General features: G+C 42.6%; 2 protein-coding genes across 4 annotated transcripts; one reads left to right on the top strand and one right to left on the bottom strand.

Annotated features, from left to right (window-relative positions):
• Positions 1-5582: 5582 nt before the first annotated feature.
• rnf150a (ring finger protein 150a) lies at positions 5583-15693 on the bottom strand. 2 transcript variants are annotated; one of them, XM_053857576.1, is made up of 8 exons: positions 15062-15693; positions 12926-12979; positions 10151-10401; positions 9120-9191; positions 8943-9025; positions 8776-8872; positions 8466-8676; positions 5583-6707 (listed from the first exon to the last, which is right to left on the bottom strand). In XM_053857576.1, the coding sequence occupies exons 1-8, from the start codon at positions 15513-15515 to the stop codon at positions 6550-6552; spliced, it is 1380 nt and encodes a 459-aa protein (XP_053713551.1). In that variant the 5' UTR covers positions 15516-15693; the 3' UTR covers positions 5583-6549. The 2 variants fall into 2 exon arrangements, with proteins under 2 accessions (XP_053713551.1, XP_053713552.1); XM_053857577.1 differs by lacking the exon at positions 12926-12979.
• An 841-nt stretch (positions 15694-16534) lies between these two features.
• On the top strand, positions 16535-21922 carry znf330 (zinc finger protein 330). 2 transcript variants are annotated; one of them, XM_053856173.1, is made up of 10 exons: positions 16535-16607; positions 16842-17006; positions 17080-17099; positions 17170-17240; positions 19194-19270; positions 19593-19719; positions 19791-19895; positions 19986-20032; positions 20120-20237; positions 21337-21922. In XM_053856173.1, the coding sequence occupies exons 2-10, from the start codon at positions 16887-16889 to the stop codon at positions 21612-21614; spliced, it is 963 nt and encodes a 320-aa protein (XP_053712148.1). In that variant the 5' UTR covers positions 16535-16607; positions 16842-16886; the 3' UTR covers positions 21615-21922. The 2 variants fall into 2 exon arrangements, with proteins under 2 accessions (XP_053712148.1, XP_053712149.1); XM_053856174.1 differs by having other exon boundaries at positions 16536-16607; positions 16785-17006.
• Positions 21923-21999: the final 77 nt, after the last annotated feature.

The following is a 21999-nucleotide window of genomic DNA, read 5'->3' on the forward strand; positions in this document are numbered from 1 at the left end:
TAAAACTACAGATATTAAGTCTTGTATTTTAATATTTTTGTTATTAAACGCACTCAACCACCTATTATTGAAACGGGTTATTGATATTTTGCTAGTAATTTAATAGTTTTTCTTTTAATTATCAGTATTGCTAGACCATATACACCATAATTCTTAATTTATTTTTAATTAAGTCATATATGTTAGTCAGAAATACTATATTTGCTTGCTTCAATTTCAGAAAAACATTTATAGTAACCCATCCCAACTAAATATTTGTCTTGTTTGGTCAAAACAGTTTACATAGTGTATGTTTTCCCAGCGAGTGTCATTCTGTTTGTCATGCATGCCATTGTTATTTATTATTCTGTAGTAATTTCTGAAAAACTTAACTGTAGCTTGTGCATAAAACAATCACCATCACCTTCTTCTGCCGCTTATCCGGAGTCGGGTCACGGAGGCAGCATTCGGAGCAAGGAAGCCCAAACTTCCCGGTCCGCACAAACCTCCTCCAGCTCTTCCCGGGGGAGACATAATCTCTCCAGCGAGTCCTGGGTCTTCCCCGGGGTCTCCTCCTGGTAGGACGTGCCCGGAACACCTCCCCAGGCATCCAGGCATCAAGCCACCTCAGCTGGTTCCTCTCGATGTGGAGGAGCAGCGTCTAAAACAATCAATAGCCATTAAATAACAGTGACGTCTTTCCACACTCGACAGATTTCGCTCTTGTTCTGGGAGGAATATTTGTAGATACAAACTAAACTACCGCCACAGAAATGATCCCAAACCATTTGAACGGACATGAGAATCTTTTACAGAAGTCTGTTTTGCTGAGCAGGGTTTCCTTCTCTCAGTTAAAAACAGGATGCAGGAAGAAATGGAGCTGCACAATTCTTCATTCTGTGATGTCGAGCTGGCGGATACGTGACTTTCGGTGGTTGTTTTTCAACTTTCCCTCCTGGTAAACCACCCCATCGGTGGTCTAGACTCCTCCTCTGTTTTATATGTATGTGCTTGTTAGACAGGCAGGAAGAAATGAGTAATTCAACCTCTCACTAGAGGTTTGGTTTCCTCCGTGTTGAAAGTTCCAGTGGGTGCGAAGAGAAAGTGCAGTCCGTCTTTATGACGTTTCATAAAACCACTGTCTTGTAACCCAGGTCTTTTTTTTTTTTATCATTCTCTCATTTGCATGAAAGACGGTCTTCGGTTGTGCCCACACTCTTTTTCGGGGAAGGATCAAAGCATGGTGATCATCAACACCAAGTTGATCAGTTGTTTATGTCCTGTCAGTCAAGAGTGTTTGGAGCCAGAAATTAGTATTCAAAGATTCTGTTCCCCTTTTATGTTCCTGAAACACCAATGCTGCCTCTTCAGCCCTCAGTTATTTTACTTCCTCCAGCAGTAAAAAATGCTGAAGTGAATCACCATAAACACTGCCATAAACTAAAACAGTGTCTTCCTGTTTGGGTAATTCCCATCAGCACGTCGGTGTCCTCCAACTAGACAAGGTGTACCATTCAAGACCTCCGAAACCACATGCATGGGCCTCACTGGTCGTCCTCCTCTTGCCTTTTAATCTTGTCCCTCCATCTTCAGCATTCATGGTGCAACACTCTTCTCATCCTCAAGTGTCCAAACCACCTGGCCTCCCTTACTTAGTCTGTAAACTGCTCCACATGAGCTGCCCCTCTGATTCACTCCTTTCTGGTCTTGTCCTTTTTTGCCAATTCTGCCACAGTCTTCTTCACCTTCATAAATCTCTACTTTGGATGACTGATCTCATCACCTGAATTGTTTTTACCACTTCAACACCCTGTATCTTATATATATATATATATGTGTGTGTGTTCATATATATATACACATATATATTGCGGATACAAGCGGCTGAGATGAGTGTCCTCCGCAGGGTGGCTGGGCGCACCCTTAGAGATAGGGTGAGGAGTTCGGTCATCCGGGAGGAGCTCGGGGTGGAGCCGCTGCTCCTCCACATCGAGAGGAACCAGCTGAGGTGGCTCGGGCATCTGGTCCGGATGCCCCCTGGACGCCTCCCTGGGGAAGTTTTCCGAGACCCTGGGGAAGACCCAGGACTCGCTGGAGAGACTATGTCTCCCCCGGGAAGAGCTGGAGGAGGTTTGTGCGGATCGGGAAGTTTGGGCTTCCTTGCTCCGAATGCTGCCTCCGCGACCCGACCCCGGATAAGCGGCAGAAGGAAGGTATATATATATATATATATATATATATATATATATATATATATATATATATATATATATATATATATATATATATATATATATATATATTAGGTGCAAATTATTCATTTAAATTTGCACCTAATGTTTTTGTGTCCCAAATGTTAATTTGTGGATTTATTGTCATTATGATAATGTCACAACAATCACAATAATATAAATACATTATTGTTATAAATAAAATAATAATAAATAAAATTCAAGGCTGTCTGCGATGTGTTCAGAGAAAATCGCAAAACAACATGATCCTCGATGCGTTGCGTGGAAAATGAAATGAACACTGGTGATTAAACTAAAATCCACGGCGCTTTATGTTGCAAAAGACGTTTTGGCCATGTTGGTGTTTAGGGACCGTCGTCAATGGACAACGCAGTGCAACAGTGCCGTTATGTGGCCACTTACCGTAGTGCGGCTTGTATACACAGTACTGTCTCGTTATTGTCACGCGCTCTTTATATTATTCTTATTTATTGATTGATTTAATCAATAAAATCAATAAAAAGCCAATAATAAAGGCATTGATTGTGGATTCACAATCAATGCCTTTATTATTGGCTTTTCATTTGGTCACATTATTTTCTTCACACTTGTGCACATCACGCGTTATTTCCCAAAGCTTTAAAAATGATTATATAAATGAAACGAATGGTAAATATGAATGCATTTGCTGCAAAGACACATTAGAGTCTTAATTATATCAATACAACTGTTTGTCTTTTGTTTGATTTTAAACTATTAATAATTGCTACCCGACCACCTATGAAGAAAATAGGTTCACAATATTACCAAGAAACGACTTCGTTTTAACACCTTCATTTGTAAAAAATGCACAGACATTTTTTTTATAGAAAAACAAACCTTTATTACAGCTTCTGTATAAAACCTGGACACACAAACATCCCATTCATTACAATACATGCAGTAAGATACAAGAAAACTCATCGTACTTACAATTGTTGTGTATTAGAAAACGACAAGCTATAACTTATAATGCTGGGCATCGTGTGCAATATATTCCCCACCCAGATACAGTAGAGAGAGAAGAGACGCGTCACAAAAACAAGCAACAACATGAGCCGAGTTCAAAAGCAGTCGCTCTGTAAAGCTGTACACAAAAGAGTTAGCTCACTTGTTCCCCAATAGCCGGAGGGATAAAGTGCAATACACTGGAGAAAACATACGACAACGCATCATTACATCATGAAACCCTCCAGGACAAAGATCGGAAATGTTTTTGGGGATAAACGTCTTCCTTCTTCGCCCGAATGCTGGCAACTTCTCAACGCACCATTTCAGCGATTTCTCAGCTCGCTCTGACAGAGTGGGATGATCTTGGTGGCCGTCATGATAACACACGCAGAAAAAAAGTATTTGGAATTAACGCAAACAAACAGTGGTTAAATGAGTCATTTGCATCTCAGTGTTTCACATACAAGAAAACAGCGACACACAGCGTCCAAACATACAATCTCGAAGGCATTTATTCCACCGACCATGTTGTTGGGAGGAATAACAATCTTGCATCGCGTTTGAGACCAAAACATCTGTGCAAAGGTCTCAAGCACTTCCTGACTGGATGCTACATTCTTTCAACCAAATGTATGTGAGAGACTGCAACAGTCTACGTCAGTACACGGTGACAAGGTCCCTCCTCTGACTTCATGTCTCTCTCTGAGAGGACGCACACGATCGACTACTATTAAGTCCCCGAAAAGTCCTGCACACTTGAGCGTCAGCCATTTTGAAGTGTGATGGTGTGATCACACGCGTTCGCGAGGGTTGGCCGCCATCTTGGCTCCCATTGAAACATCATACTCTTTTCACTTCTTCGTACTTTCATTTAGGAGCTCTAGGGCTTCGGAGAATGTCCATCTTAAAATGAGAAGATTCGCCCTCTGGCTCAGCTCTTTTTGTGGGCACTAAGGTGCGGACACCACCCAATGGTCCTCACCAGAGAACTACTCGTCCACCGTATCCACTAGACAGCGAACCTCCCAGACCCCTTCCACACCAAACATGACATCATAAAAGACATGAACCCACGTCTACGCTTTAGGGCGCTGTTAAACGACAAACACTGTGTCAGCTCTCAGCAAACATTTCCTCAGAAGTATCCCAAAATGAAAACATGTGCTGGTTATATAACAGAGGTCCAGATGGCTGCTGGAGGGGAGCTGGGACAGGAGAACTTCATCGATCTGAACGTGTGCTTTGTTTTCGTACAGGAATGTGGTCTGTTTTTTTTTTTTTTTTTGCTTCACCGCCGCAAGAATCGACACAACGCACGTGCAGGTAGCAGACGGAGCGTCGGCGATGCACCATAGATATGAACCACGAAGGCTGAGCTACACTCTCTTCAGGTGCTACAGAAGTATAAACATGGTCCCATGTTTAACATTGTGCGATGACTGAAGAGTTCAAGAACAATCCCCTCTGCTGTGACATGAACGCTGCTAATACGTGTCATGAATGTACGTCAGATGAGGGTTCCACTGCAACTAGCGTTGAGCTAAAAGGGAGCACACTGTTCCTGGAGCTGCTCCAGAGTTCAATTATAATTAGCATATCTGCTCACGACACACACACGTGACTGAGCAAGTTTGACATGAAAACTACTGAAATCATCACTAAACCTCCAGTGTCCCACAGTGAGTTAAAACTATAAATTACAATGAGACAGTTCCTCCAGTTTAGAGAGGAGGCTTTTAAAACAAGGAAAATAATAAATAAAGGATTATAAACTTATCTATATATGCATTTGTTTATATTAACTACACATCTATAGTGGTGTTTGGATCCCAAAATAGACCTGAATTCACTTGTTACATAAAATAAATACAAGTTTTTGATAAACTTTTCCTTCATGAATTGTCTAAACACCCCAGTTGGGGGTCGACTTGCAGTTCATGAAAACTATAACTGAGAAAATATATGTAAAAAATAAAAAGTTCAATCGAGTCAGACCAAACTGGTGATGCCAATAGCTTTCTGTCCACGAGGGGGCGACACTTCACACTTAAGAACAGTGTCAGATTTGCCTGTTCTAACTCTAGGTCTGATGGTGGTGTCGGGTCTAAATGCAGCCTCCTGGAAGTTTCATTTCCTCAAGCTATTTATTCAAGCCTTCCATTAGTACGGACATTTTCACTGAGTGTAATATATACAGCGAGAGCAGTCGCTCCCCAGGGGCCGTCACCGTTGTGACTGATTTAAAACGCCACTCTCAGCAATGCGTCTTGTCAATTCCAGATAAAATATAGGAGCCGATATTATTGGGGCGTGTGGTTGCCTGGTGACTGGGCGTGTGAGGCTCATGTTTTTTTTTTTGTTTTTTTTTTTACCCCGGCAGAATCAGAATCTTTCTTGGTTCAACCTGATCACAGCACATGAACCGGAGCAACCCTCGGTTACAGGCTACATTTCAATATCAAAGTGACAACATGGGTCTGTCGTCTCTGGAGAACACCTGCATGAAAGCTGCTTCATAATTTACACCTCTGGAATGGTTCACTAATGATGACAGCATAAAAAAAACAGTGCTGGTGGCTATTAATATGAACTTCAATTGAATAATCGATGAAATGATCATTTATTTTAAGTAAAAAGGGCGCTACATTAGCACTTTATTTGTTATTGTTTATGGGTCAAACGTACAAATCAGAGACGATTTCAAACATAAATCATAAACGTGTGATGTTTCCCTTCAGATTGTAATAGAATACAACTGTTTTGGCTTGAAATAAAACCTACAGTGAATAGATTATTGCAGCAGAAACTGGTTTTATTTTCACATCACCTAATTCACATAATCATGAGTGATCCGCTTCGAGTCGCTGGTGCTTAAGCAGCCTTTGCTGAGCCACTACTGAACGGTGGAAAGGCAAAGAATCACAACTCTATTAATACGTTTGGCACGGAGGCTCACTACACCGCACTGACTTCTGTCATTCCAAGGGCAGAAGCTGGTGTGAAAATGTCCGGTGGAAGTGTGAGTGACACATTTGGGTATCAGCAGCAGTGTCGAGGGGCTGTGGCTGACATCACTTGTGCATATTATAGTTAGAAACACGATTGTCAAACGTGAGAAAGAGGAATGTGTGTCGCTTTGAGAGCTTCTAGAAGAGGAAATGGAACAGTGACAAATCAAACTCGGGGGTTCTGTGACCCCATCGACCGCTGAACTTCTCAGACACGAAGAAACAAAAGCATTGTTACGACAGAACAATCAACCGTCACTTTTGGATGAAAGAAGGATGTGTGTTCCAGGGATTCTGGATGCAGCTGTGTGGAGTCTTTGGGGTCCCAGTGTTTGAGGGTGCTACTCTTTACCTGGAAGGATTCTGTTTGTCATGTCTTGCCTCGGACTGAGGTCGTCGAATTCCGGGTCTGTGGACAGGTCCAAGTCCGAGGCACACATTCCTCCTGCGGTGATCTGAGATGGTTCTGAATCGCTGCTGTGCGGCACCAGGTGCTCGTCTGAAAGAGTCAGATTTCATCTGATAAACACCTTTTGCAAGTGTGTGTTAGCAGGCAAACATATTCGCAGTGACTGTACGAGTGTGTCCCACTGTAACCACACTGAATTCAGGGATTAGCAACAACTTTGGTTTAAAATGATCTCAGATTCACTTAGAGCTGAAACCAAACTGTCAATACTGGAGCCGGGGAAGTAACAACAGGATTATTTCACTAAAAAAACACTCATATTCCCATCCAAAATCTGAGTTTTACACCCAATATTATTGCCCAACTCACATTTTGTCTATATAATCCGAGTGAATTTCCTTTCGAGTGCAATCGGACACCAGGTGGCAGTAATGACACGCAGCACACACCACCATGAAGAAGAGGGCACTCATGAAAATCGGTTTATTACAGTGATAGGTGTGTATCTTGAGTTTTATTTCGTCATAAAGTCAGGCTTCTGTTTCCTGCTTTAACCAGCAGAACGTTCATAAATCCACACAAACATAAAAGACATTAGCAAAATAAAATCAGTTCACCAATGAATTTCTGCTGTTGCTTTTAATCGTAAGAACATTATCAATTTAAGTCGTTCATAACAAATTAGACAGTCTATCTTAATAACGTATAATTATTCATTGAAGTTACATAAATATTCATCAGGAATACAAGTAGGTTCACAAGAACTACAGCTGTTGCAGTGGATTTTAGAGGCGGCAGTGTTTTCGACTACAGATACGTCCTGTAGCCACAGTCACAGTCATGTGTAACTGAAGGCTCCAAACCAGCCAGTCGTGTCAGACGCCATAGTCACACAACTTGGGACTTGACTGAACATCATGACAAACCAACAAAAATGTAGCCCCTGTCTCACAAGCGACAAAACCAATCCTGCCAGGCAGGTACATTAAAATGATCAAAGGACACATTGACATAGAATACAACTCTCTCTGTCAACGGGGAACCGGTTCTGAGACATAATTCATAATCCGGTTTATGGATCTAGCGCACGGATGGTGACAGCTTGACAAATGTGATTTCGATTCTACGCATTCAAGAGCGTTTCATTATGAGCTGCTACTGCGCAATGAGTCCCGTCGGCTTGAAAGGTTGCGAAGCTTTGGTTACAAAATATTTGGACACACCATATCATATAATATTGCATGAAAACATGTTATCACAGTTCATGTTATCATTTAGCCTTCATTTACCTTTCGGCAGAGTGTTCGAATTACGTCTTATGTTTAAAAAAAAGTACAAGTAAGGCATATAGGAGAGAAATAAAACCATAAGAAAAATGCTGTTGTGAAGAGAGCGGATCGAACTGCAGGTAAGGAAAAATGACATGGGTCTAAACTCCAGACTGGGGGCCTTTCATGCACCAAAAATAACTGCTAGCTTTAAAATTTAACATTGAATTAGTTAGTAATATGAACCAAAATATACATTTTATGTGCAGGAAGTTACATTTATTTTCAGTCAGAGGTATTTTAGTCAGGACTTTTACATCTGAGGAAGTGTTTTATTTGCAATGCAAAGCTGGAAATTCCCTTAAAGTCTCTTTTTAAAATAGCTGTTGTCTGGTATTACTTTGACATGCACCTTTATATATTGATTTAAATCATTTATTGCTTTGTGACACACCTGTTTACATCATGATTTAATATTCTCAAAAGTCTTGCACAAGTACCTGTAGATATAACCGTCATTATAAGAAAGAAACCAGAAGACGAATGACTGGTTTATATATCAGTCAGCGTCTCTCCTTACCGCTGGTGACCATGTAACGCCCTGCAGCCTGAGGCATCATCTCAGCATTCAGATAGACCGGCTGGTGACCCGCGCCTCGGTCCAAGGGATCCAACGCCATGGAGCTCTCGTTCACGGTGATGTCACTGGCGCCGCTGATGGGATTGGTGGCTGGACCCCCGAGAGACATCTCGTAGTCCAGAGGTGGGTCATTGGAGCAGTCTGTGTTGAACTTCACAGTCACAGAAATGATGAGAAATAAAACCAATACAAACTAAAAGAAGCCTTCCATCCATTCCCTGTAAGTGCAGTGGTTTTAAAGGTCACTTACTGGTATTCCCAGCGCTTTGAGTATGTTCATCTTACACATGGGACACGTGCGGTGGTCCAGCAGCCAGGGGTCCACACAGTGCTTGTGGAAAATATGCCTGGACAAACAAGCAGCCGCGTTAAAGGCGCTCAAATAAAACGAATTAAAAAAAAAAAAAGATCACTCACTTGCACGGTAATATCCTCACGACGTCATGAGGTTTGTAGCCTTCGATACAGACGGCACAATTGTCGAAATCCGACTCCGTCTCCTGAAACAGGACACATAACGCTGTGAACACAGGCGCGATAATCCCCCCCAAGTACGATGCATCTAATCCAAAAAGTCAATAAAGAGAAGCTTACCTTATCTCCTTTTTTCACAGTTCGCAACTGAAGCTTGCTCATGGCTTTTTTGGCAGCGTCCCCCAATCGTCTCTGGGAGGAGTAAATAAAACAAGTCCAAAAATTAATGTCAATTTATATGTCCCTATTAGGCAAAAAATTATGCTCAAATATCACGCTACTTGATTAAGTGATACTGAATTGATATTTCTGCTGAAATATTACAATGCTGGATGGTGTGATATTGTCATTTTAAGTCGGCCAGATCGACATTTAATACATAGACACTTGAATATGTTGCTGCATTTGTAATATGTTTACTACTGACTTTACTACTGTGAAATGTAGCTGAAAATCTAACTCCACTGACTTCATTTTATGCACCATATTGTGATTTTCCCCTTTAAAATGATGGTTCTTATTACAATATAATGCTGAGCTTAAAGTATCGCAATGCATCGTATTGTATTGTATCGCAAGCTACCTACCAATACACAGCCCTAATAAGACAACAATAAATATATTTACAGACCACATACACAAGCTTTTCTGTCCGCCACAGATATCACTCCAAAAACCCAACTGATAATAAAAAAACATGAACAAAGCAAAAATGTAACGCTAAAAAGGAAATAGCAGACGCCGCTGAAATAAGTTTGCATTAGAATAAAAACCGTTCTGATGTTTAGGCCGTGTTCATCGCGGATGTTTTTACTTCCCACCGTTCCTCAGTGACGTCTTTATCTGAGCAAACTGCGGCTAAATAAACAACATTTTGCTACACAAACAGTCAACATTTGTTGTGCTGAGAGAAGAAACATGGTTGACATTAGCTCAACATGACAGTAAAAAATAAATGACAAAAACAGTTTCAATATTGAAGCAAATACATACTAGAACAGTTATGTCACCCAATACTTTGAGTAAATTTCCTGATGAGAAGCACAAACATATAAAGATCAAGCTGTTTAACATTCATCTACACGGTGGACGTTGTAGAAGCTTGAGCTGGCCAAAGCTGAGCTCTCCGCCTGAAGGAAGCACGACTGTACCTGGTTGCGATCTCTGGCGTTTGCGTAGCGGAATCTCTGGATGTAGTAGAAGACGAGCCAAGCGAGAGAGACGATCATGAGGACGATGAAGGAGATGGAGACGAACACCACCGACGTGCGGCTCACGTACTTCTGCAGGTTGCGGGTTCCCACTGTGATGTGGGTGAAGACCACCACCTGCTTGTCCAGCAGAGAAGCGATCTGCTGGCCTTTCGACTCTGGGATCATGACGGCCACGATGTCGCCAGTACCTGCACACACACAGACATTAAATCACATTTTTTTAACGAAATTTCCGCTCCAACCAAATGACACTTTTCTCAATGTCTTATTTCCTTAGGAGGGTCAAGCCTAGAGTTGGGGGGACACCCTGGACAGGCTGCCAGACCATCAAATAATCTCTAGAGTTTCGGACTGCAGGAAGAAACCAGAGGCATTTTCCCCCCCATGAAAAGCTTCTTGTCCAAAATATGATAATGTATATGACAAAGGTTGCAGATGACAGTTTGAACCAGGTTCCATTGTTTCACTTGCGTAACTAAAATTGTTTAAAATAATTCCAAAACAAAAAGCATGCCATCGGTTAAAGCAAAATTAATATAAGATAATAGAAACAGACAGATATCGGTTGCAGATACAGTTTGAACAATATGAATGTGAGCTCAAGTGTCAGTATTACAGCTGTTAGCTTAAGGGATTCGAAGGTTGTGAGTGAGCTCAGGTGACTGGGAGCTTAGAGAGAATAAAGTTAAGCCCAAGTCAGGAACCCAGCCTGCAGCCATCTGTCACTGCACTTGTGGTGTCCATTTTTATTTCTCTCTTCATAAATGTTCCAACCAGGCTAGACTTACTCTGGGTGACTTTCAGCTCAGGTTCGGAATGAGGGAAGAGTGATGTGTGTTCCCAACAGGACCGCCCCCTCCGGCATCACTTATGGGGACTTGTCAAAGTCAAGAGTCTCCATGTCTCTTATCACCTGACCTCAAAGGGTCGACTTGTGTACAGCTCAGGGTTCCTTGTGAGGTCCCTCAGTCCGCTTCTTTCACAGCCAACACCCTGAAGCTGGGATTAGTAAAGTAGCTCAGAGGGTATCCCCCATTTCAGATGACCTCAGACAACCCGTGGCTGGAGCTCCATCGGGCCCAACCTTTCATCTCACATTGTCGAAGAACTCATACGTCTTTGGGTGCAGCATCAACCCTCACTCCCTCAAACCTTTCAGCGAACATTAACACTGAAGCCTGTACAAAGGCATCACATCCTCTCAGATGAAGTCAGACTTGGTTCCCTCAGGGCACCGCTAGTTTACCCAGTTCCCTCCACCTTCAGCAAACACTGGTAAGAAGCTGAATAAAGCACATGCAAGTTCTAGTCATGGACCAGAGACCTTTGGGGGAAAAGTCATGTTTTGTTGCATGTTTGCATCATCGCTGAGGTCCTATCGATAGGTTGCCAGAGTTGCTGGACTGTTGGTGATCGAAGCGGACGAATACAACCGAGAGACGTCATCTCCCCGAGTGCCTGGGATACACCCCTCTTTTCAGTCACCTCATCAGGTTAAAAAATACTCTCCTGGGGCTTGATGTCATCAACAAGAGTTTGCAGTTTCATTCACAAGGTCCATCTGTTGATATAAATCAGGGTTCGCCACAGTGCTTCCTAGTTAAGGCTTCTGAAGAAAAGTCAACTACTCCCAGTCCTGACCACATCCCCCGAGACCCTAACTTGAATTCATTGAATTGAATTGGCTGCTTGCACTGTTTGCGCTTTCTGCTAAATATGATGAAGCTAACACTAAGCTACAAACAGCACTCAGACACACTCACTGTCTCACACACCCTGTCTGGGTTTACGCCAGGAAAAAACCCAAAACACACAACAGAACGCAGTCAAGAAGTGATAGAGAGATTGGTGAAAAAAGAAATGCTAGCTTTTAAGCATATTCAGTAAATCTCTCTCCAACCTGCAGCTGTCCTCACCTGTATGTCCCTGAATAATGCAACAGAATGCAGTCATTATGTTTCTTTCGGGATTTTTCCGTACATAACACCACAAAAACTGCTGTGTTCTGGTCCATCTCCATGATGCGTCACAAGTCATGTATCCGATGTATCCTTTTCGTTTAACTATGTTTGATCACGTGGGACACTGCCAGAATTAAACCTCAAAATAAAACTGACTGAACAGTCTGTGATATTGCCAACACAACCATATTCTACAGGGCACAAGCTTGACAGCTAGTGTGCCCTCTTCTTCGTTGTTTACAAGAATCTACAGAGATACAGCGCCACTCACAGAACTGGCATGTGTACTACATCATTTTCGATTTATCATCAGTTCAGTACCGCCCCTCCTTGGCCAGCGACCACTCTCTATTATTATTTCATGCTTAAAAAAAAAGAAAAAAAAGAAACAGTAGTTCACGAAAAACTAAACCCCACAAAACTGAATAGCATGATGCCATCAGATGCTGACAATCCAGACGCATTTTGCAACCGCAAAAACGCCACTTTTCTATTGTGGAAAGACAGACTGTCTTCATGTGGACTGGGGCCCCCAATGGAGAAAGCACGTCGGCCACTACTATCCCTGGACCTGTGGAAAGTCCACTGACAATGGACAATCACCACCATTTAGTTTCCACAACAGGAGCACGTTACTGTGCTGTAACAGTATGTCCAAGTCATTAGAACACCATAGAAGTCAAGTAGAGTAAGAGAGTGAACGACAAATCGAGATCATCAGGTGACAGAGAGAAGCCTGGATGGCACGTACCCCTGCCTTGCAGATTTAGAGTTTTATTGACCATATGGTGTGGGGTGAAAAGCCCTGCAAGCAAACAAAAACCGGAGTGAACACAATGTCAAAGGAACAATGTCGCACACAGCAAGCACCACTCATCACGACAGGCGAAGCTTGAACCTGGCTTGAGGACGGAATCTTGCTCTGAAGACTTTTGCTCCGCGCCGTTCACGATGACACAGCCAGAGCAGACAAAAATAGCTTCTTCTAAAATAGCAGGACCGGTTAATCACAGCCCGTCAAAAGGTCACTGCTCTACTGAGCTGATGAATGGGTCCCCTTTATTCAACATGCATTATTGGAGTATTTCATTCACTGAAATTCTGTAATAACAAGTGTAGAACACGCAAGCGTCTGGCAACGCTCCACTCTGACACGCAAGGGTTAAACGCTTTTGTGAGTCAGGCAACAGTGGATTTTACAGCCCAGCTGTGTTGGCTCCGGATGGAGATGTGTTCCGTTCTTTATTACACCGCTTCACATTCAAGAAACTTTCCCTTCATCCCTGCGCTGCCTTGCTTTCCTCTGCTGTCACTTCACACCCTGCTGCCTAACCTGCCTGATAAACCTCACTTAACAAGAAGACTGACGCCGGTTTGTCCTAAATTATGAGTATTAAACACGGAAGTACCCGAGGCCCGGGCGTTTTTCTAAATCAGAAATGGTACCATCACCTGCAAGTCCAAGGCCATAGTTCACAGTGGGCTGTGGAGTATTGAGCAGTTTGGAAACCCAATGATAGTAAAGCTAAGCTCATGCTAGTGAGGCGTACAATGGGCTTCAGCAGGGACTCATGCAACAGCAAGTTCTGCAGTCAGGAGATTCTTGTTTGACTTTCTGAACAGATGCTTTTGTTACACAGCTCCCAGGCATGCTTCTGTTGTCCAGCACAGATGTGTCCGCTGACCACACCTTGATGAACTCGAGCTGCAGACTGAGAACATTTCCATGGAAATTCCAGTCAGATAGAAAAACATGTCAAGGGAGGAATGACACACCAATCGATGATGTGTATGTATGTAGTTCAGGAGGAAACACGAAGGAGGTCGCACAGCAATGCAAAGGAGAGAGAGGAGGAAGACGATGAAGTCAAGTGAACCGGAGAGTCTTGATGCACAAACCATCTGTCAATCGCAAGTTTGTGAGACGCACCAACAGATGTGAAATACTTCCACTGTGGTTTGGTCATATGGCCACCAAATTCTTATGTCAAATTTAATGAAAAAAATCATTGAAACTTTTATTGCAAAATCAAGCCACATTTTCTCTGCTGTGCAGCAAAACTATATTATTAATTACATTTAAAACAAAAAACAGTGTATCAAGGGAGTTTAATATGCTTTGAGAGGTGGGAAAATAATTTCAGTTACACGTCAATATTGCAATGACATTAGGAGACATTTTATCTCCTTATGTCATCTTTCTTATGTAAAGATGAAAATCAATATTTTAGCACTATTTTTTCATCTTTTCAATGACAGAGTGAGATGCACTAGGGAGCTAAGATGCTCCCAAAAGGTGGTTTCAGTCATATAATTTTGACATAATTAAATACAATTAATGTCTGAGAATTTTTTTTTCTTTTTCAGTTAACTGTGTAGAATATCAAAGTATGTCACAAGATTGTGATACTACCATTGTGTGACCCAAGTATGGTATCATTCTTGCCAGGAACTGAAACATACTGATAGCACTTCATTTGAACTGATATGTGACGTAAAACCACCTCATTTATCAAGGGCGTAATAGTATCTTTCTGAGGAAGAGAAAACTTTTGTCTTCTGATCAAGTGAGGCTGAGAAGGTTTAACAGTCTCCTGAAGACACAGCACTTAACATTCATCTCGTGTTTGTGTTATCCAGCAAGTCAGCTTTACTTTAATTTGAATAATTGAGGGTGTGCCACACTTGGAATTCAGCTCGTACGAATGATATTGTGAGACACATTTTATGTACAGAGATGCAGAAAACAACGGGTGATCTTGCGTTACCAAATATGATCTTCAAAATAGAATAAAAAAAAACTTATTGAGGGTTTACTTGACTTCCAGTGTCTTTTCAGCAAGAAAAAAAAGCGACTTGAATAGGAGGAAAATAGCAACTTTCTCACCGGGGTGAGGCATGGTGATGGTGTCGTTGACGCCACTGTAACCCACGTTATAGATCATCACCGCAGTGGCGTTTAAGTTGGCAACGTTCCGGATCTTCTCCTTGAACGTGCAGTTGCCCGCCGCCACCAGCGCCACCCACGAGCTGTTGGCGGCCGCACCGGGGAACTTGGTGGTCGGGTCGCACACCTGTCGGTCCTGCGGGACGCCGGGCATCAGCAGCCGGCCGCGGGCTTCCTTCTTCGGCGAGTGCTCGCCGTAGCGGCCGCACTCGCTCCTCTCCGTCCGCTCCTGCATCGTCAGCATGTCCATGTAGGTGATGCTGACGAACGCCGTGTACCACTCCTCCTTCTCCGCCACCGTCAAGTCCAGACACAGCAAGTGCACGAAGCAGAAGGACAGCAGCCACGTCGAGAGCGCCAGACTGCGGCAGGCTCGGACGAGGGACGCGGCCATGGCTGCGCTCGCTGGCCGGGGGAGGACGAGCGTCTCCGCGCTGTGAGAGCTCACTTCCTCGCGCTCATTGGAGGCCTGCTACGAAGGAGCACCACCGAGAGCGGGACCTGACGTGTCCGAGACAGAAGTTTACTACACATCACCACCTGCAGGAGAAGCAGACCGCCTTGTTGTTGTTCCTGTTGGCCGAGTCCTGATTGGCTGCCGGGCTCGCCTACGTAACGTGGGCGTGGCCAAAGCGTCCATGACGTTTGACATGGGACACGCAACATCGTCCGAAATAAAATGAATCTCTGGATTTACAGAAATGATCACAACCTTGTGCAATGAAATACGTGTTTTTTTTCTAAAATACAATTATTTACTTTTTTTTTTTTACATTATAAAATATTTGTTATTTCATATAAAAAACGACTATTTTTTAAAAATAAAATAAAATAAACTTTTTAATATAAAAATAAAACACTTTTTATAATATAAAAAAATACAATATGATATTGTATTCTAGAATGGAAAAATTTTGACTGAAATATTTATTGGTCTCTCTCTCTCTCTCTCTCTCTCTCTCTTTATATATATATATATATATATATATATATATATATATATATATATATATATATATATATATATATATATATATATATATATATACAGTATCGGCAAATCTGTAATTAAGTGTCTATGAATGTGTTCAGATTAAAGTATTATAACGTTTGTTGTCAGCTGAAATAGCTGTGTTATCGAAAGGAACCACAGAGTTTGGATTTATTCTATTTTATTTATTAAAAAGTGTCATTATAAATGCCCTATCTCGGAATGTTATGGGGTTCACCATGAAACTGTGAAAGTGCATACGTAATATAACCTTTAATTTTAATTGTATTTATTTATTAGATTTCCAAAACTAAGGGCAGACATGATGGCGAGTTCATTTTAACTTTGACTCGAAAGATTTCCACATAGTGATAGTTGACCAACCCAGGACCGAATGCTAGTGAATCGTTTCCCCCCGGACACATTTCGGGAAGGACCGAGCGCCGTCTAGTTCCAGGCGGATATCACATTGTTGAAAAACATCTCATCGAGCGCGTAAGTTTCGCCGTGACATCCACAAGAGACGCGTTATATGGTTTCAGAATTGATGCGACACTTAAATGCTTTCAAAGCTGTCCATTGCAATGATTGAAATATTACTTTAATGCTTGCTTTGCTGGTCTCGTCCGCTGTGTAACCTGTATCGTCCGGCCTCATCTTTGCTCCTTACAGTGGTTCGCTGTGTGGAAACGTGGACTCTCTTGTCCATTTGTGTTTACCTGCCTGTAGGTAAACGACCCAAGTCTGTGTTGAAACCTCGGTCGTCTCACCAAAATGCCTAAAAAGAAAACGGGAGCCAGGAAAAAGGCGGAAAATCGCAAAGAACGAGAGAAACAGAGTCGAGCCAACCGAGAACACGTGGATGTGGCCAAACATCCCTGCAATTTCTCCATGGTAACCTGGAATAACTATAGTGTAAGTCACACACTCTGTGCATTGACACTGATGCTGGGTTTTCTGTTGACAGGAGTGTGACAAGTGTCAAATGTGAGTATCTGATCACTCTGGTGCTGCTAAGATGATCTCTGCAGGGTTGAAAATCGTTTTCTTCTGGCAGGAAACAGAAGAACAGAGCTTTCTGTTACTTCTGCAGGGCCGTGCAGAAGCTGCCTGTCTGTGCCCAGTGCGGTGAGTGAATGATGAACATCTAGGAGAGCTTATCAAAAGTAGCAACCCGATACTCAATATCGGTATCGGCTGCTGATACTGCTGTTTTCAGAAGATGGGGTATTATCGGATTTATTCACAAGATGGGGCCGATACAGCTTTCATGTGCGAGCCATTGGTTTCTCGCGACGTAGTGACAATTCATTCAGCCTCGCTCCTAACTTACTGTTCGATTAATCCTGTACACAGAGAATGGAATGGGATCGGAGGATCTCATCTTAAATGGACTTTATTTGGCTTCATACTTCACCTTCACTTCACTCAGCGTTTTGCTGCTGTTGTTTTTCCACGGTTCCTGCTTCCACCACGTAGCACGGACAAATCCACTACGTCATCGAGTGTGTCGCACAGATTTGTTTTCAAATCATTATGGTTAAAAAGCTGTTCTACATATGTAGAAAAAAGAGCAATGTACTTATAAACATATGGGATAACTAATAGTATCGAATCGGTATCGGTGGAGCTGAACAATCTGGGTCTCCCCTGAAAGTTGCCGTCATGCTTGGTACCAATTCATGTTGTCACAGTGCACTAGTTTCCTGCTATAGTTACGACATAGATCTCCTCACTAATGGTGTTTACCACAGGTTTCAATGGCCATAACAGTGACAATGTACAGAAGCTTTTGAAACATAAAAAGAAGTAGTCAGTTCGATAGACGTTGTTCAGTGATCTGGTAAAACGTGGCAGGCCTGATGTTCAGGTACTTTCTTTAAACCGTACTGCAGTTTGTAAACATCTACTTTTATCACATGCGCTGAAGCGTCAACAACAATGCGTGTTAATACATGGGTTTTTATGGGTAAATGAGCTTCAGCCTTGTCACATCAGACCAGGCTTTTAGCGAGAGGGCATCTGCAAAACATGAAAAAATGGACGCCCTCCAGCACTCAGAACCGGACGACCTGTTTCCTCAGCAGGACGCCCTAAATGTATTATTAGTGCCTGTATAATGCCCAACTCATAGTGTCATCTCAATGGTATACATTAAATTGTGTTTTCGCCCCGTAATGTCGATGAATATGATCCAAATTTGCCGATTCTCCAATCTTTCGCAACCATATTTTGGCCATCACGGTCGCTGATGACAGGAGTAGACGGTAGATAAGTTCCAAACTTTAAACAATCGCTCACAAACTAATTCATTGCTTTCTAATTGGTGGTATAGTTGGCACAAAATAGCTAAACAGGGATCTAAATTCAAGAGTTGTTCTATTGATTGAATCGAGCCACAAGCCTTGATGTATGTATTGTTTGAATGAATGAATGAATGTTGTGGTTGTGAAAGTTTAGAAAACCCTCACAGCTGATACAACTGCTTATCTTGCATAAATGTATGAAAAAAAGATGTAGACACAAGGCTGTACACATGATAACTTGTAGTAAGGGAAGGGATAATTATAAAAATTATTATTATTATTTTAATTCACCAGGGACAGCCAAGTAAAAGAGTTCATGATGTTTGTTGTGTGACTCAGATGCTTGTTTATTCATTGTTTATCAAGTTATTTTGGTACAAATAGATGTCTACAGCTTTGTTTTTTACAAAGCAAGTTGTTCAAGTTATGGCTTGGAGGCAGGGTTTTGGACTCCCCGTTTCAAAATCCTAGCTAAAAGCATCAGACCGATGACTTCACAGGCGTTTCATTTATATCAAAGTTAGACTTTATATATAAAGTGCTCAGGTTGCTGTTTTGTCCTGCGTCTGGTGCGGCACTTTCTGCCACAGCCGACGGAGGTCGGCAGGTCCATTCAATAGTCTATAAGTTTCGCCAGTGCGATGTATGTGACACAGGAAAATGTGTTGTACATTCAATTGAAAGAGTGCGTGGCGACATAGATGAGTACGTTTTGCAGGTGACTCCCACTTGTTTTTCAGTAGTTACAAGATTAAAAAGTGTTTTCTGTTCAAAGGTAAAACTAAGTGCATGAAGGCTTCAGACTGCGTCATCAAACACCCTGGTGTCCACATCACCGGAATGGGAATGGTGGTAAGTTATTGCTATCATTCAACAAGTTCAATTCAACAAGTTCAATCCTATTATGTCAAACATGGGGACGGGGTGATTTGCACAAGGTCCCAATTTAATTCTTCTCATATTATCACGTCTGGATGCCACTGGTGAAAGTTAGATCACTCGATCAGTCGCAACCACCAAGTCCCGATCGTCTCATCTTCAGAATTGTAAATTCAGCTTCTTAATGCATGTGAAATGAATGGTAGTATAAAAGCTGCTTTGCATGTATACAATCTAGAACATGGTGGGTTAATACAAGCCAATGCCGCTCTTCACTGTCCTCTTGAATCCCAAGGGTGCTGTTTGCGACTTTTGCGAGGCCTGGGTTTGTCACGGCAGGAAGTGTCTGAGCACTCATGCCTGCATTTGTCCACTGGTGGATGCAGAGTGCATCGAGTGTGAACGTGGCGTCTGGGATCACGGTGAGAGCCCTTCCACCCTGTTTTTTTGGTTTTTTTCCATGTTGTAAACACTTGAATGTATTTGTCTTTAGGAGGGAGGATTTTCCGCTGCTCCTTCTGTCATAACTTCCTGTGTGAGGATGATCAGTTTGAGCACCAGGCCAGCTGCCAGGTCCTGCAGGCAGAGACCTTTAAATGTGAGCGTTAAGTCGTCGTAGAACCATTGCCACAGCTGGGAGTTATGTAGGTGAATGTTGACAGTGGAGCTAATTCATATTTCATTATAGGTATTTCCTGCAATAGACTGGGACAACACTCATGTTTGCGCTGCAAGGTGAGAGTGAATTACAGCATGTTATTACTGGATATTCTTCTGTTTTCTTATGCCTTTTGTCCTTAAATCAAAATGCTTTCCCTTCAGGCTTGCTACTGTGACGATCATTCGAAGAGCAAAGTCTTCAAACAGGAGAAGGGAAAAGCACCGCCGTGTCCCAAGTGCGGGCACGAGACCCAGGAGACCAAAGACCTCAGCATGTCCAGTGAGTTTTTCTTGACTGTACAGAGCCATCTCTGTCAGACCGTGGAGGAGAGTGAAAGCATGGACTGGAGCGCCATCTAGTGGCGAGCAGGCAGAGTGCAGCGTGCCGTTTGCCAAGTGAGAGTTACGCTCCATTCTCCAGGAATGATGTTTATAAAACACACTCTCACTGCCTGAGCCGGGTGTGTAAGGTCAAGAGTGTGGACTCAATCTATAGCTGTTAAAATTCATGAACTAAAATATTGTGTTATAAGTGGAGTTTAAATGTGTTTATGAAGCTATACATTTTAACTGTCTCTTAAAACGTTTACGGTGCCAGTAAATGCTGGTCGCTGCTTAGCTTTTCACACATTTACGCAGTGTGAGTCGAGCAGCGCTGTTGGACTTGACTCTTCTTCTCTTTGTCTTTGACCACTGTTTTTCAACCACTTGGTTCATTGAAAAAAAATCCCAAGGCTCACCAGCAACCGAACCTTTGCCATGTATTTATTAAATGTCTGCATAAGGGGGTTGGTAGGATGGCAAAAAATATATCACAATTTATTTGAAATGACTGTTTTGCATAATTTTATTGTAGTTTAGGGAATTTCCAGACAAATCTTTCACATTTTTTTGCCTCAGCTTTCATAAGTAAAATGTTTTTTTTTTCCTCTCTTCACATTTTGCAGCACATTTATTAGATTCATTTAGTTTTTCGCAAAGTTTGATAGTCTACGAGTGTCGATAAAGTTTAGAAGTGAGACGCCAGGTTAGCCGTCAGCTCGGCGGTGCGGTCTTTGGCGTGGCGGGTCCGACATATAACACCCCATCATTCTGTCGTGAAGGTGTGTGGTGAAGTTAGAGGCACATCAGGTTTAAAAAGAACTCAAAGTTGTACATTTGACTGGTGTCTTCGCTGTGAGTGTGAGGGAAGAGGAGCAGTGCACGTAACACTGCGAGTGACGGACGAGTAGCGTCAGCATGGGTCGATAGATCTGAGGTCTCCTGACTGGCCGGTCAGTCGTGTCTCGAAAGTCCTTGCCAAGAATGTGTGACTTTCTCATGACAAACTTGCCACCTTTCTTAGATCAGCTGACCTCCTGTCTTATGTCCCCTCTCAGCCCGCACTCTGAAGTTCGGACGCCAGACCGAGGACGACGATGACTACGATGATGGCGCCTCGGGGTACGACTCCTACTGGCAGAAGGCGGCATCTGGGGGCGGACGCCACGGCGACGAAGACGGGGAGGATGATGATTACGATGGGGGTGACTATGAAGAGGATGAGGATGATGAAGAAGACGATGAGGAAGAGGAGGAGGAGGAGGAAGAAGAGGGTGAGGAGGTGAAAGCCACAGAGAGCTTATCCAGCCTGAAGTTGGATGGAGCCGCTGCCTGAGGAGATATCGACTTTGGAACTGAGTAACCAGTGTTGTGTTGTTGCATTGCCAGGTCTATACAAAGAGTGTGGTCAGTTATGGGAAGAAGGAAATGATTTGTAGAGTTGGGTGATGAAGCACATGCAAAATATTTAAAAGAAGTGGCCGGTTTTAAAAGAAGACTTTCAGTTTCGCTGAGGGTTATTGATTTCTTGTTGTTCTTACGCTGACAAAGGACTTCAGCTACAGCTGGTGTGGGACACACTGTTGGAAGCATTTCGCCTCTGTTTGTGAGAGAAATAAAGCTTTATCAGAGAACCGTATCAAAGCAGTGCCTTTTTTTTTAAGTCCGACTTCTAATCCTCCACTGAGGATGGATTTGCAGACATTGTATGCGTTCCATAA

This window comes from Synchiropus splendidus, chromosome 2 (genome assembly GCF_027744825.2).
Source record: "Synchiropus splendidus isolate RoL2022-P1 chromosome 2, RoL_Sspl_1.0, whole genome shotgun sequence".
In the NCBI taxonomy this organism is placed as follows: domain Eukaryota; kingdom Metazoa; phylum Chordata; class Actinopteri; order Syngnathiformes; family Callionymidae; genus Synchiropus; species Synchiropus splendidus.